We start from the raw sequence: 16,894 nt of genomic DNA, 5'->3' as shown, positions 1-16,894 counted from the left end.
GAATTTGACAGGCCATATCATTTCTAAATGAGAATATCATAATGAAATGTGTTGGGGATTTGCCCTTTCATAGGAAAATCAACATAACCCAGAGATACAACCATATTTTGCAGACACATTGATTTGGGACACTTTAATTTTTTTTAAATTTGACAGGCCATATCATTTCTAAATGAGAATATCATAATGAAATGTGTTGGGGGATTTGCCCTTTCATAGGAAAATCAACATAACCCAAGCCATCGATGGTTCTAGTTCCAAGTAGGTTAAAAAGGAGATGGAGATTTCTGAAAATGAGGGATTTTCCTAAATGTTTTGGAGACAAGATGGTGTGAAAAATTGCTGGGCTGAAGAAAAGGAAAGAATGTTTTAACTAAAATAAATTAAAGCAGCTGAAATTAAAAGCGTTAGACAATTTGCATTGATTGGTTACACGTGAACATGTGAATAACTTTAAGCACTCTGACTCCATTGTAAGTAAAAGATTATATTATGATTGGCTTTTCATAAGGAGTAGTTCCTCCCTCTTTTTTCAGGTACAGGGAACAAACACCAACACCCAGATGTCAGTGAACATTTATTCCCAGAAGCCCCAGACAACACTGAGGGATACTAGGAATTGTGGCTCTCCTAATGTTGTATACTACAAATTCTAATTTATATTGGGTGTTGATAATCATCAAGACGGCCCTTACTTACCATTCCTTACCTTAACAAAAGCAAAGGTCAGGATTGTTCACTAAATTCCCAAGAAAACTCTCAAACTGTTACAGACATATTTAAATAGGCAACAAATTTCAAATTAAATACAGCATTACACTTGGTGGAAGAACTCGTATGTGCAGCATCAGATGCCAAGCAAGTCAGCTTTAAAAAAGGTATCTACAGTATATACTTTAAATAACAGTAAAGGCTTGAGCATTTATGTTGATGTTCCTTGGATATATTATAAACAAACATCACTGAGACATCATCCTAAGCCAATGTAACTGACAGAAAGGAACATAATCAGCCAAAATTGTGGCCAGTACCCCAGAATTTAACTTGCAGATTTATCCAGTGTTCCACTGAGCTCCATAACAGTCCAACTTCAGGCAGATAAGGGAAGAAGGCAGCGCCACAGTGTGAACACAACTGTTATTTCTCTGTAGAGAAAGCCCTTTTCATCAATGGTGGAGGTGTTTTTCCTACATCAAACATCATTTCCAAAGGAGGGTTATTGAGGCAGCACCAATCAGGGATGCGTCCTGTCTGGTTGTAATATTCCTTTGATACTGAACGACTGCCAAGAATGTCCTGAAGGGCTCCGAAAATGGCTCCTGTAATACAGAATAAGACACAAGAGTTTAAAACATAGAGAAGCAAATAAAATGGTAGCAAGAGGGAAAAGTGCAATCAAAGCTTTATTTTTGTGTATTTCTATTAGCCCAAGTAAAATCTTAAATGTTTTTCCCAAGTCAACCTTGACTGAGAATTTTTCATCGCATTCAAATGATAATCAAATCCTACAATTGAGATTCCGAGAAGCTAAATACAAACCAGAAATTAAACAGGGCTATAAAAATATATATCAAAACCAAATATTTTGACAATCTCAGGAACCTGTTCCCAGTCATACAAATGGTTGCTGGCCCTAGTTCTATACTTCCTCAAGCCCTTTGGGGAAAAGGAGTGAGGAAAAGATTCTAAGACGTATAAAATATATTGTACATCAAAGCCCTTGCACTCAAGTTTTCCAGTCTCTCCTAGGAGTGGTATTGGCAAAAGTTGTATACTGTGTGCAGGCCTACATAATTTCCACTCTGGTTCCCAGCTTTTTCAGACTAACCTCCTAACCATGCCACACAATTTGGCTTGGCTGGTGGCACATGTACTCGGAAGGTCTTTGAGGCCAGAATCTCCTTGTACTTTGGCTTCTCCACCAGGTACCGTATTTCGGCCATTAATCGGTGCAGGAATCCTGGTAACATAGCTGTACCCCCAATTATTATCAAGTTCTCAGCCAGCTGCTTCCTAGTATCTATTGGGCACTGATAGAGGAGAAGAAAAAGAAAAAATATATAAATTAGTCTACTAATTAACAAATTAACTAATTATTTTGTTAAATAACAGTATAACAGAATAACAGAGTTAGAAGGTACCTTGGAGGTCTTCTAGACCAATTCCCCTGATAAAGCAGGAATCCCTATACCATTTCAGGCAAATGGTGGCCCAATCTCTTCTTAAAAACCTCAAACCTCATTCACAACTTTTGGAGGCAAGTTGTTCCACTGACTAATTGTTCTAACTGTTGGGAAAATTATGCATGATCAAATATACAGCAAACTGGGCAGGCAGATGGTTTGAAAAAAAACACATTATACTTGGCTTCCTACTTTAACTGCCTAATTTTCCGTGAGATGGCCTTTGTCTACCAAGGCTTCTGACACTTTCTGTATTAAATCAGACTGTGGTGTATAGCTGGGTATAGCTGCTGTTTTGCGGGTGTGAGTTAGCAAGAGAGACAAAAAGGGGAGAGGAAGCTGATTCTAGCCTTGAAATACCAGGGATACTATGATGAGGACTAATGTATTGGCCTGCTGTTGTGGGGCAGAGGGAGAAAGCATTCCCATTGGTCCAGCCTTGTACATACAATCATGTGGAAAAGAAAGTACATCCTTTTTGACTTCTATGGGTATATATATCAAGACATATCAGAAAATAGAAAAAATAACCTGGTCCTTAGCAGCTTAAAAGTAGGTAAATACAACCTCAGATGAACAACAACACATGACATATTACACCATGTATTTTACAAAAAGAAAGCCACAATGGAGAAGCCATGTGTGAAAAACTAAGTACACCTGATGATTCAATAGTGTAAAGGGGCATAAAAGTTGGGCTGTTGGTCTGAGCCCTGAGCTTGGCAGTATGGCTGCAAATGTTTCATCACCATTCGAGGAGACATTATCAGTGTCTCCGTATGCAATGACAATGTCTCCTCGAACGGTGATGAAACGTTTGCAACCAAATTGCTAAGCTCGGAGCTCAGCCCAACAGCCCAACTACCAAATACAATTCAGGCATAAAAGCCTCCACAGCCTTGGTTTCTCTGTGTCATCATGATTCTTGTGATGCTATGTTACTCATGTCAGGGTGTCTGGGTTAAAAAAAAAGTTATTAACACAGAAACACACACACACAGACACACACATAATCTTATCCAAATTGTGCTACCTCCATAAGAGAGTCCAATATTAAAGTAGCCACAGATTTCTCTTCATTGTCCTGTACAAAGAGTACTTCGACAACAGAATCTCTGTGAGAGGAAAAAAAGGAAGCCTTGAGTAATTTATTTATTATATTTATTTATTAAATGTGTTCACCACCTATCTCCCTGTGAGACGACTCTAGGCAACTTACAATGTTAATATGCAGAGAATGAAGCTTGAATCTGTTCAGGAATCCAAAGGATATTACCCGTTCTGTCCTAGCTACCCAAGTGATTTGAAAAGGATTATACTAACTATAGACAAAAGTGCACAATCCTATGTCAGGCTGTATGCAGCCCACCAATGGGTTCAGACACAGCCTACATCAAGCCCCACTTTTCTATTCTGCTACTAAATTTGGTGGCCCAAATCTACCTTACTCATCTTTTCTGACTTCCATATCCCACCCCCGTCTGACTTGTACCCATTGCCTTATTTGTGAATCTTCCTTCCTACTCAAGTCCCTTGATCGCTCTACTTGCCTTCCATCCCAAGCAGCAACATTCTTCAGTTAATAACATTTACTTAAGTTTTATACTATCACTACTTTTTAAACTTTTTGATGTGGCCCCATTCGTTCACAGTGTGGTTCCCAAATCCCATTCAAAGGTTGGTACGGCTTGATGAAATATATCTTGACAATAGTGTAGGTTTAGAACCAGATATTTAATCCTTTCACCAAATTTCCACTCCTGTGCAACCCTTTACACATTCTGAATAAGAGTAGCTGGGACATCTATACATTTTGCTCTTGCGTAGCAAACAAAATCCAGTTGAGAGGGACTAAAAAAAATGTAATTGTCATTGCAAAAGTAATGCAAAAAAGGGACTGCTAAAAGTGATTACTAACCTGATCGATCCATTGATATGCAAAATCTTCTCTCCATCCAGTGGATAGTCTACATCTGGTGGTGGAGTTGGACGCTACAAAGGATACACACACACACTCAGAATGTGAAACATTACACTTAAGTAATTAATTTGCTCTACTGAATTGAAACTTCTGTTTATTTCCAACATACCTCAGAGCTATCATCCATATCAAACTTTGCTGCCTGAATTTTCAGCCCCCGCTGGAGGTCACTCACAAAACAAGTGCGAACTTCAAAGAGATACAAAAACAGCCTTTAGATTATTTGCCTTCAATATTTGAAAGCCTCTTGTGAGATTTCTCCAAAAGAAATACTTTTGTACTGATATGATCTATCTTTCTGAATTATTCCCCTTTGCAAAAGCTGATAATAAGCCTGCTAGTGAGATGCATACCATGCTAGCAAGATTTGGAGCAAAACTTTGGGGAAATGGATATACTGGTAGTTGACAGATTGCACTATGAACTAGAATGTAACATGAAGCAGCTGGTTTGGATGGTAAGGAAAATTACACCTCAAAATGTCTGAGGCTGCAACATCAGCTGTTGCTGTTCAGATATATTTATGGAAGAAGCGGATTTAAAGTTATCCCACTATTTTGTGAAAGTCTGCCTCCATGCGCTTAAAGATTTCTAAACAAAAACTAAAGTTTGTACAAAGAAATGTGTTTTACCCTTTATGTCTTCTACAATGTCTTCTGGAATAGAACCTAAAATAGCAGAAATACAATACATCTGGAATTAACACCTAGAATACAAAATTCAAATACAGACCATGCTGACAATTTAAGTGCAAATTAGCTAGAAAACTCTGTTTCAACACAAATTAAACACACACATTGATAAGTCTAATAGTTCGGTGATAAGGTTAAGGATTGCAGCCAAGATATTTAAGGGTTTAAAATACACTAAGATCAAGCATAGCGAAATTTTCCTGAATTAACATATTAGAAATAAGGAGATTCAGCATTGAAATGACTGCTTCTTAAGACAAGATTTGTCCATCTGTCTGTCCGTTCCACCCTCCTTCCCCTCTCCTCCCCTAGAACCACTAAGATGAAAAGAACCCTCCTGCTCCTAGCAGAGATCTTACCCATCACTGAGGTAAGGCTTTGTCCTTTGGTAGCTCCTGTATCTACTGTACTTTGCTCCAGCAACTGGTACTCTAGTTCTCTAGAGAGTATTAAGGAGAATAGGAAATATTTAGGAAATATCTGTCATTGATTCTCTGGCATCCATTCATCCCACATGGTGCATGGTCCAACAGACGATTTTCAGCCTTGTGGCTTCATCAAATATGTAATGGTTAACATACATTATAGGAAACATTTTGTAGAAGAGACAGTTGGGATGCAATATTTTCAGCCCTCTTAACACTGCCAGTAGTAGAGAAAGTGCTACGCCTGCCGATTTATACGGAAGAATAAAGAACTATGGTAATCAGTAGTCATTAATGGCCTCCTCATTAGCTTGATCATCTTCTACATGCTGTCTACATTTATGACATCTTCTTAAAGTTAATCCCATAGTTAATCCCAACTATCTGCTGTATGAAAAAGCATAAAGCCCAGATTCTAATATTATGCAGGAGAGATTTTCCTTATATAATATCTAACTTGTATTTATGTAAAAAAGGTAGGCTACCAAGTGTCCACCCAACATCATATATTACAATTATCATAATTCCCTTCCCTCTACCCATGTAACCACAGTTGATTAAAGCTGAGATCCAAAAGGTTTGGAAGCATGTTTGTCTGCTTCTCTTCCAAACACTTGTAGGACTGACAAAACCCAGTCTATCCTGGTTCCCACCTGGAAAAAATCATATTACTCTAAACCTGTTTTTCTCAACTTCAGCAGCTTTAAGATAGGTTCTTAATTCTGAAGTCACAGAATTTTGGGGGTTGAAGTCCACACATCTTAAATTTGTTGGTTGAGAAACACTGCCAAAGCAGTTGATCTTTTCTTAATAAATAAGGAATAAATAATAATATTTGCTATCAGCTTACTTGTGAATGGCTTTTCCTCCCAAAGGAAGAGCACCCCAGCAACTGAGTACAGGAATTCCTTCATAAATCTTCAAACAGTTAAGGATGTTTTATTTTATAGTATTTCTTAATTAATCAAAAACTGAGATATAAGCACCAAACACAAATGTATAATTGCAGATGACAATATTACCAGAAGAGAACATTCGTTTTTATTTCAGTGTTTTTACAATTAATTTATGTGGCCCACTATCTTGTAATAGCAACCCTGGGCAGCTAAGATAGGAATTACAAAGGATCATGATACACTACAATTTTGGAACAATGGTTAAGTTTTTGTTCTGAATGTTTTCTTTCTAAAAAAAAATTCACTAGTTTAAATTTTATAACTTTAAATGAAGATATGTATGCTTTTTCTGCACGAAGAATTACTTTAATACTTACAGGGTGAAAATTTTATTTATAAATAAGTAGCATTTGCTTCAAATGCATCAAATCCCCAAATCTCCTCGTAATTTTCACTGAACTGAAGTAAAGCTGATTTTTATCTCATGCTTCATGAATGAAATCTGGGGCATGACCTGAAGATACATCAAGCAACCAATTTGTGGAAGCTTAAAAAAAAAACCTGGATATTTCCACTGCTTGGACAGGAGATGATGAAAGAATGATGGGATCTCTGAATGTGGCAATAAAAGCTGCTTCGGCTTTCTCTGCTCTGAACAACTCAAAACAGGCAGCTTTGTGGAACACTCCTCAAGGCAGGTGGAGTAACCCTACATCTTTTTCAGTCCCAACTGAAGAGTCTTTGTTTTTCTAACATTCAATCTCCCCCTCCCCATAATTTCTGCTTCGTTTACAAGTAATTTTCAACTTACGACCACAATTGAGCCCAAAATTTCTGTTGTTAAGTGAGACAGTTGCTAAGTGAATTTTACCTCATTTTACAGCCTTTCTTGCCACAGTTGTTAAAGTGAAATCAGTGCAGTTGTTAAGTTAGTAACACAGTTAAATAAATTTGGCCTCCGCATTGACTTTGCTTGTCAAAACGTCGCAAAAGATGACCAGGTGACTCCGGAACCTAGCAACTGTCCTAAATACGAGTCAATTGCCAAGCAACCAAATTTTAATCACGTGATCACGGGGATCCTGCAATGGTTGTGTGTGTGATAAATGGTTGTACATCACTTTTTTCAGTGCTGTGGTAACTTTGTACGGTCACTAAACAAACTCTTGTAAGTCAAGGACTATATTTTGTTGCCTTTACTGTTATTTTATTGCCATTGGACTTACAACCGTTCATTTGATGACAATTTAAAGTTACAGGGGTGCTCAAAAAAAAGACTTATGACCGATTCTCACTCTTATGACTGTTGCAGCATCCCTACAATTACATGATCAAACTTTGGGTTTGTATTTATGATGTATTTATGATGGTTACTTTGTTTCGGGGTCTTATGACCTTCCTAGGCAGCTTCTGACAAACAAAGCCAATGGTGGAAGCCAGGCTTCCTTGATGACTGCCTGACTGACTTAAGTGTAATGCTGGCTTAACATTCAAGACAAAAAATGTTGTAAAGTGGGACACAACTCTCTTAACAATTGCCTTGCTTAGTAATGGAAATTTGGGGGGTGGGGTTGTCAATTGTGGTTATAACTTGAGGGCTACCTCTACATTTTATTTTCCGTTTATACTGCAGAATGCCCTGGGAATATTTTCAGTTTAAAGCAGGGGTGTCAAACCCGATCGCATCGCAGGCCATATTGTGACGTATCACAATGATTTTTGGCTTTGTGGAACTGGGGTGGGCGTGGCCTGCACGGGCTGTACCTGGACCATGGGCCGCCAGTTTGACACTCCTGATTTAAAGTATAAATTGGCTTAAATAAAGTAGGATATTTGACAAGGAAAGTCTTTTGCCCAGAAGTCAACTGAGTTAGTTCTGGGGAGTCCATTTTGTCCTGCTTAGGGTACTTGCTTCCTGACTGGCAGGGTTAAAAGAGATTTTGAAAAGATACAGGTAACACCAGGCTTTCTGTATAACCACAATCCAAAACCATTGCAGAATTAATTCCAAGTGTTAGAAGAGCCATCAGATGACTTGGTGCAAACAACACTGAAGGAACCTAGAAGGGATACAGAAGTACTATTTTTAATATTCTGCAGGGTGTCTGTGATCATTTGGACAGTTTGCCATTAACATCTCTATTCACGAAATCTCACATTCAATATATCCGGAACTCCTGTCTATGGAAAGTCTGTTCCTTGAACTTGGACCAGCTTTTGGACCAAGTTCAAGGGTCCAACTTGGACCACCCACCATGCTGAGACCTTTGTGCTGGGTTCCAACAATGCTTCTGCCTGTTACTTTGGATTTTGATTATGTGAAACTCCTTCCAGGCCAAGCTTCCAAGGGATTTGGGACTACTCAAAACTGTACTTGTAACTACATACATGTCTTGCTTGCTCTAGCTTGTAACTGCAGAAACCAGAGGAAAGGCTTTTACAACTTAACTCCTGTGTGTGTGTGTGTGTGTGTGTGTGTGTGTGAGAGAGAGAGAGAGAGAGAGAGAGAGAGAGAGAGAGAGAGAGAGAGAGAGAGAGAGAGAGAGAGAGAGAGAGAGACACTGGCCTGGGACAAGACAAGAGTCTAAATTAAAGCATCCCTGATACAAGGTGATGCATTTTGTAAATGAATGTTTCCACTAAAGGAAAATATGCCATCAATAGTCCTCAACTTATAACACAAATTGGAACCTGAACTTCGGTCATTAAGCAATGTGGTCATAAACTGTGACTGCATCGATTAGCAACAGCAATCCCTGCAATCCTGTTCCCATTAAATAAATCCCATGGTTTTTTGACGAGGCAACTTCCTACTTAGTGGAAAAATTGGGTCATGGTTGCTTTAATCACAGGCGAGTAAAGAAAATCTGATACCTGTTAAAACTGTCAGCAACAGCAAGCAAGTTGGAATGCATTACTATACCTCAAAATACTTGAATAGAACTTTTGTGAGCGTCTCTCTGAAATGAGAAGGGCACAATACAGATTCCACAATCACAACCCGACGGTCTCGGGGGTTTACCAGCAAATGCCTGAAAAATGAATGTGAGGTCAGAAAGCTGAATAAAATTACTTGCTCTTCTATGCTTTTGTGTACAAATTTATTACCTGCGCAGTTTTTAAGCAGACTGCAATCCTAGGTAGAATTGCTTAGTTTAGGATGGATTATTGTCTATTGCTTTTTATTAATAATTATTGTAAATTGCTTCAATGCCTTGTGGTATGAGATGTCTACAGTATAAATCACTGAATGAATAAAATATATTACAATGGAATAAATTTACCTAAGTCGAATGAGGTTTAACTTTTGAATAGATATACAAAAAGATGGGAACCAAAACAATGAGCAATGCCAGGTATTGGAATATTGACTCATAGGTCAGAAATTCATTTGGAAGGATATACCGTCCTACCATTTTGATTGGCTTTAGACAAATATTTTATAAGGTATTCTATAAGGGGAAGATTAACACATGCCTGAGCTTCAGAGAAGCAAGTATATTGAGACTGATGCTTAATTTATTTATTTTTATTTATTTTTTGAAGTGTTTGGGGGGGGGGGGGGGGGGGGGGGGGGGGGTCAGTTGTCCTATATTCATTTTTCTTAGTGTTGATGAGAAATCCAGATTTGAAGAGAAAAAATGATTCAGCGTAAGCATATGTCAACAACTCCTTAAAAAGCTTTACCTTAGTTAGAAAATCAGTTACAAAATCCTGGGTAGATCTGTGCTTGATGCTTATATACAGGTGGAACTCAAAAAATTAGAATATCGTGCAAAAGTTCATTTATTTCAGTAATGCAACTTAAAAGGTGAAACTAATATATGAGGTAGACTCATTACATGCAAAGCAAGATAGTTCAAGCCGTGATGTATCCTAACTGTGATGATTATGGCTTACAGCTCATGAAAACCCCAAATCCACAATCTCAGAAAATTAGAATATTACATGCAATCAATAAAACAAAGATTGTACATAGAACAATATTGGACCTCTAAAAAGTATAAGCATGCATATGTACTCAGTATTTGGGTTGGGCCCTTTTTGCAGCAATTACTGCCTCAATGCGGCATGGCATGGAAGCTATCAGCCAGTGGCATTGCTGAGGTGTTATGGAAGACCAGGATGCTTCAATAGCAGCCTTCAGTTCTTCTGCATTGTTCGGTCTCATGTCTCTCATCTTTCTCTTGGCACTGCCCCATAGATTCTGTATGGGGTTCAGGTCAGGCGAGTTTGATGGCCAAGCAAGCACAGTAATCCCACGGTCACTGAACCAGGTTTTGGTGCTTTTGGCAGTGTGGGCAGGTGTCAAGTCCTGTTGGAAAATGAAGTCAGCATCCCCATAAAGCTCGTCTGCGGAAGGAAGCATTAAGTGCTCCAAAATCTCCTGGTAGACGGCTGCGTTGACCCTGGACTTAATGAAGCAAAGTGAACCAACACCAGCAGATGACATGGCTCCCAAATCAACACAGACTGTGGAAACTTCACACTGGACTTCAAGCATCTTGCAGTGTGTGCCTCTCCATTCTTCCTCCAGACTCTGGGTCCTTGGTTTCCAAATGAGATGCAAAAGTTGCTCTCATCAGAAAAGAGGACTGTGGACCACTGAGCAAAAGACCAGGTAAGGTAAGACGCTTCTCACGTTTGTTGATCAGGAGCGGAATACGACATTTGAAGCCCATGTCCAGGATCTGCTGTGTGTGGTGGCTCTTGATGCACTGACTCCAGCCTCAGTCCCCCCCTTGTGAAAGTCCCCAACACTTTTGAATGGCCTTTTCCTGACAATCTTCTCCAGGCTGCGGTCATCCCTGCTGCTTGTGCACCTTTTTCTTCCACACTTTCCCCTTCCACATAAGTTTCTATTAATGTACTTTGATACAGCACTTTGGGAACATCCAACTTCTTTTGCAATTACCCTTTGAGGATTTCCCTCCTTATGGAGGGTGTCAATGATGGTTTTCTGCACAACTGTCAGGTCAGCGGTCTTTCCCATGATTGTGATTCCGACTGAACCTGACTGAGAGACCATTTAAAGGCCCAGGAACCCTTTGCAGGTGTTATGGCTTAATTAGCTGATTAGAGTGGGACACTTTGAGCCTAGAATATTGCACCTTTTCACAATATTCTAATTTTCTGAGATTGTGGATTTGGGGTTTTCATGAGGTGTAAGCCATAATCATCTCAATTATGACAAATCACGGCTTGAACTATCTTGCTTTGCATGTATTGAGTCTATCTCATATATTAAGTTCACCTTTTAAGTTGCGTTACTGAAATAAATGAACTTTTGCACGATATTCTAATTTTTTGAGTTTCACCTGTAAATGTATGAATTTATATTGTGAAATGACATTCACATTTTTAATTATACTGCAAACCACATCTTGTCTTTTTATTTTTATGAACATTTTAAAAGAGAAGGGCATTTTTCTTTAAACCAGATTGATCAACTGAGAGATGATAAGTTAAAAAAAAAGTCTTGAAAAAAATAATACTATGACTTGGACCTAATAACACTGAAGTGAGCAGTTGGAGTCAGGCTTAACCAATTTGTTAAGTAAGTTACAAGAGCTGGACTCATAATCAAGCTAGCTTGTATGCAAATTAAAATATATGACAGCTTGACCCTAGTAGTGATGCCTGGGTTTCAGACTGTTGCATCAAAATATTGCAAGCCAAGATGTTGAAATAAATATTTATATTGGTTGGTCTTTAAGAAGATGAACAAGCATAGGCTAATTTGATATCAATAAGTCTGATACAATTCTAAGAGCAAACACTATAGATTTTGGACAGTAGCTATGCAGCAGTATCAAATCCTAGGATAGGAAATAGAAGCTTTGTAATGCATAACATAGCCATAATGATATCTTAATTAATCCAATATCTAAGCAATTTCTTTACAAAACTTGGGACTACACATCCCAACAATCCATCACAGAAATATTTAGTACAATATTTCCTACCTGAAATAAAGCATGTGAATGAATTCCTTCAAGTATGAATACAATTCTTCTGTATTAATGTTATATTGAACAACTCTGATCGGCTGTGAATTAAAAAAACACAATAGTTTTAAGTATTTTAAAATTTATTTAGCATTTCTTAATTATTGTATGCACACATAATCCATTTAAGTAATGATAGATTTATGAATTTTATGAGCTTCTCTTTGAATAAGTCTTTGTTGGCCCGGGGAGGGGGAATAGCTACAAAAGATGCAGAACTGACCCTCCCAAAACTCCATGGAACCTCATCTATCTGTTCCCAAAGCAAGCAATCTGGAAAGATTCCTGTATTACAGGCAGAACAAAATAAAGTAGTTAGCTTAAAGTCTATACATGTGGATCTGGTTATTTGTGCCTAACAGTATCACATATTAACAATCCAGTGCTACCATACAACCAACAAGAGTTCTTTATCATAGTCCGGCACTTTGTTGTATAGCTGTAATATTACTGCCGGCAGGCCCCGGCCCCGGCCACGGGTGGCGGCCCCTCCCCCCAACCCTGGCGCCCGCCTTTGCCGCCCTGCTCGCCTTCCTGGGGTGTGGCCCCGTGGGCGCGCCGTGGTGCCGTTCAGTTGGGGGGGGGGGGGGGGGGGGGGGGGGGGGGGGGGGGGGGGGGGGGGGGGGGGGGGGGGGGGGGGGGGGGGGGGGGGGGGGGGGGGGGGGCAAGCGGAGAGGCACGGGGCCCGCGGGCCGTGTTGTGGGCGTTGAGCTGCGTGGGGGGCGCAGGCGGGGGGGGGGGGGGGGGGCGGCCCGGGGGGGGGCGGCAGCCCAACGCGAGCGGGGAGGTGCAAACGCGGCCAACACGGCGGCAGTCAAGGCGGCGGTGGCTCGCTCCGGTTTCGCCAGGCCCCCCGTGGTGCGTTAGCTGGGTTGGCGGTGGTGGTGCCAAAGAGGTAGTGCCAACGCGAAGTGCAGCCAAGGGGGGCGGCTCCAAACGGCAGGGTGGGGGGGGGGGGGGGCAGAGGCGCCCAACGCGGCGGCCAAGGCAGAGGCAGCTCCAAACGGGCGGCAGCAGCTCCAAGGGGGGGGAAACCGGCACGCAAGGCAAGTCCCCACCCTTCCCCTATTTTTTAACTAGGTATTGGGGAGGTTGCCTGAACTGCTGTCTCCATGGGAGCGAGTACTCTATGCCTATCAAATTTTAGATAGGAGATTGTGTAATATTATGATTGTCATTCCATGACCAAGAAAATTGCTTGTAAGGCTTACATATGGAGCCATGTTTTGCCATGTTCTGTCTGGACTGCGGCTTGCTGACCTGAATATAGTTTTCAATAAGGACATTGAGATATTTTGAGTTTCCTATTTTCCTAAGCATGTTCCATAGCTTGATGTGGTCAAAACAGTGAAATGAAAAACATATTGACATTTCAATTTGTTTTTTCCAATGTGAAAGAAATTTCTAATGTTTAAAAAAGTTCCACTTGCAATAAAATGTAATGTAATGAAAACCTTTGAATGTAAATGAAAACTTGCTTTCTTAGGACTTTTTAGTTTTAAAGCAGCCATAAATAGAGTACTATAAATAGTGATAAACAGGCTAAGAGTGACTCTTCTGACCTAGGAGGAAAGACCAAGTTTACCAAAGAGACCTAATACTTAAAGGACAAGACTCCTAGCAAACTATTAGTATATTGGCTCCTACCATAACAAAGAGATCAAGTGATTATATTTTTTGTAACGTCATTAAAGGTACAGAGATCCCTCTTAACATACTTTTTGCTGCACAATAACTATATTTTTTTCCTGAACTTTATTGCTCATAAATAAACACTTAAGTATTTGTAACGTATATACTCTTGAAACCTTTACTGTTAGGCCTTGATTCTTAAGGCTTAGGCTTCAGTGATTTATTGTATCAATAAATATTACACTTACACAATTGTTTGGATCCTTTTCAATTCTTTTGATAAGTTCACTTGTTGCTGTTTCTACCCCATCGTTTACTTAGGGTGTATCATGTACCTTATTCCTCAGCCATTTCTAAAGCCATTCTGAAAATCTGGGAAATCCCTTTCCATATTGGGCTCTAATCTGCATTGGATGATCCTAAGCATTATTTTGCTAGCATGGGAAATTAAGTCTACTGTATGATAATCTGCAATATGTGTTAATTCTGTGTTAATTACTGTTGTATTGGTTGGTAGACAAAACTCTTCTAATCTATTAGTCACATTCTCCAGATTTGCTAGCATAGTTAAGTTAGAATACTTACTGATTTGCCATTGGAATTTCCACCATTTGATTTTCACATAATTATATTTCTTAAAAATTACCTTTGAAACACCAGGTTTCTTTACTTCACTAGGTATGACACATCTAGGTCCTGTTTCTCCTGCAAAGCCACATCTGGAAAATTAAAAATACTAGAATACATATACATTCAAAACAACAAAATAGCAGCACCGATCTGGTAATCCTACTAAGAACCAATTAAATACTTCATGCCAGAAGCAAACTAAAACTAAACTTTTATGAATCCAAAGTAATATTAAAAACAACCTAAGATCTTCTATATAGCCAAGAGCATTGGAACATTTCCCCCTGTTATTTTGCAGTATAGCACATATTCTACAACCACACTTAAGGTAAGATCATGATATTTTAAATTTAAAATATCATTATAGGCATAGTTTAGAAAAAAATATCTAGGCTAGAGATTTAAAAATTTCTGGCTTTAAAAATAGGAAAAGGCTAGTTAAAGAATTGATGGGGTTAATTCAACACAATTTGACACAATAAATTAAGGTACTCTAATACATTATTGGATTCTTGTGTGCCTCATGCCATTCTCGATCTTGCTCCTGCTTCATGGCTCTTCTAAGGTTAAACCTAAAAACCTATCTTTTGCAGCCAGAAATGGCTAGCTGGAATTTTAAAAGAACAATTAGCTGTAATTTCAAGTTCTGAACAAGTGATAATCAGAAATACTGATTAATATGGTGAACTGCACAATAAAGCTAGGGCTTAGTGTTCTGTTAACATGGTAAGTGGTTCGTTTTACATTTTATACTAAAGCAAAACCAAACAAATGAAAACTTCAGTCATTTTAAACCATGATGATATAGCTTCAAATTGTCTGAATCGGCAGTACATTTTCTCACAAACCATAGATTATGCAATTCACTCACAATAAGACTGCTTTACATGACACATGACAAATAGAATTTTAAACCCAGATTCTTTACACACAACTTACTCAGATAACAGGAACTCAATTCTCTTTTCTCTCTCCCTTCTCTTTTATAATAGTGTGAATTTTATAGTGTACTAATACATAAGTGCATTGATGTTACCTAGATTAGTAATAAAACATCTGGAAGGAAACAACCAAGTACAGAGAGCACCACACTACATTGTGCATCACACTGCCTAAGCAAAGTCTCAATCTGGAATATTTCTGAGCAAAATCAGACAAGATCCCACCCTGGTCAATCAATAAGTACAAGTTTCAACACTAGAACTCTGTGACTGGGTTTACTCCCAGGACTGAATATGGTGGTTACGCCAGGGTAATACAACTTAAAGCATCCAACTCTTATGATCGATAGCTGTGGTTTTGGAAATCCAGTGATTAAATTAATTCAATACATTGTGGTTCAATTTACTATAAACACATTGGCAAAGCCAGCTAGTCTTAGCCATGAATGAAAATGAAAAAGAATGAAAAGCGAAGTTCTTGCATTGCAGCATGACATGGTTCATCAGATTTTGGGCTACCATATGCAAAACAGCGATTATGGGTAGAAAGGAGTAGTTCATTGTCAACGATCCTGGGAATGCAGTCAGCATTTATTTATTCAATGAAGCACGTTTAAGAACCCAGATCAGTAATGAGTAAACCTATCCTTTCATTCAACCACTTGGGGAAAAAAGTGAGGCGGCGGCGGAGGAATAAAATTGCAACGCGCAATGCGAGTAAAAACAGCGCTTAGCAACAATACGATATAAAACCCAAGTGATAGATAAAATACAGGACAGGTGCAGAGTCACACAAAGCAGGGCTCAAGCGATTTGACGGGGGTGGGAAAGGAAGGGAACTATCTTACTTGGTGAAGGCCGCACCCAGATCGATCACCACGGCGGTTTTTTCCCCGCCGCTGCCGAGACCCTCGTAAAGCGGCATTGCGGCGAGCGACTCCCTCGCGGAGAGGGAAAAGGATGGGCAAACAAAAGAACCAAAGGGGAAAAAAAAAAAGGTGGGCTGGAAAAACAAGGATGAGGGCTTTCTTTCCCGGCCGGCGCGTGAGGCTGAATGGCCGAGAGAGGCAGACGGGGTCCTTCCATTATAGTCGGCGCGCAATAAGCTGTCTGTTTTTGCGCCTGGTCTCAGATAAAATTATTTGTGGATTGTGTGGATTGTGTACGGCTGTCCCCCTCCGGGCTCTCGGCTCTCTCCCGATCCCAGATTCTTTCCTGCCCCCCCTTTCCTAAGGCATAAAATGGTTAGAGATGGTGGGACAAGCAATTGATACCCCAGGGGTATCTCCTTTCTGCTTACACTTGGTGATTCCTTCTGAAACCTTAGGATTCTATTGACATTATAAAATCGTATTTTTCCCCATTATTTAAATTATTCTGTAGCTCGCGCTGACACTCTTTTTTGGAGAGAGAAAGGGAATGCCAAGTGCATTGTGAGACCGGTCTGAGAAGAGATAGGAATGGGACATGATGTAACAGCTTTGCTGAAAATAAAAGACGTGGGCT

At 39.6% G+C, this 16,894-nt stretch overlaps 1 protein-coding gene across 1 annotated transcript; it reads right to left on the bottom strand.

Moving 5' to 3' along the window:
* Positions 1-122: 122 nt before the first annotated feature.
* On the bottom strand, positions 123-16,453 carry ACTR10 (actin related protein 10). The gene is made up of 13 exons (XM_026670217.2): positions 16,237-16,453; positions 14,464-14,536; positions 12,144-12,226; positions 9,101-9,209; positions 8,130-8,237; positions 6,132-6,199; positions 5,216-5,295; positions 4,797-4,832; positions 4,274-4,353; positions 4,102-4,175; positions 3,217-3,298; positions 1,829-2,030; positions 123-1,319 (listed from the first exon to the last, which is right to left on the bottom strand). Exons 1-13 carry the CDS (start codon positions 16,311-16,313, stop codon positions 1,138-1,140), a joined length of 1,254 nt encoding a protein of 417 aa, XP_026526002.1. The 5' UTR covers positions 16,314-16,453; the 3' UTR covers positions 123-1,137.
* Positions 16,454-16,894: the final 441 nt, after the last annotated feature.

The sequence above is a fragment of the Notechis scutatus genome, chromosome 1 (assembly GCF_049901735.1).
Source record: "Notechis scutatus isolate UNSWTSFEM ecotype Mainland chromosome 1, rNotScu1.2, whole genome shotgun sequence".
NCBI classification, from domain to species: domain Eukaryota; kingdom Metazoa; phylum Chordata; class Lepidosauria; order Squamata; family Elapidae; genus Notechis; species Notechis scutatus.
This window is presented reverse-complemented; position numbering and strand designations above follow the sequence as displayed.

Excerpts from the sequence above, each read along its gene's own strand:
- ACTR10 (XM_026670217.2), bottom strand. The coding sequence starts at position 16,313 with ATGCCGCTTTACGAGGGTCTCGGCAGCGGCGGGGAAAAAACCGCCGTG. Across the intron at positions 8,238-9,100 it reads TTCTATTCAAGTATTTTGAG|GTTCCTTCAGTGTTGTTTGC; the intron begins GTATAGTAATGC and ends TATCCCTTCTAG. Across the intron at positions 3,299-4,101 it reads CATATCAATGGATCGATCAG|AGATTCTGTTGTCGAAGTAC; the intron begins GTTAGTAATCAC and ends TTCCTCTCACAG.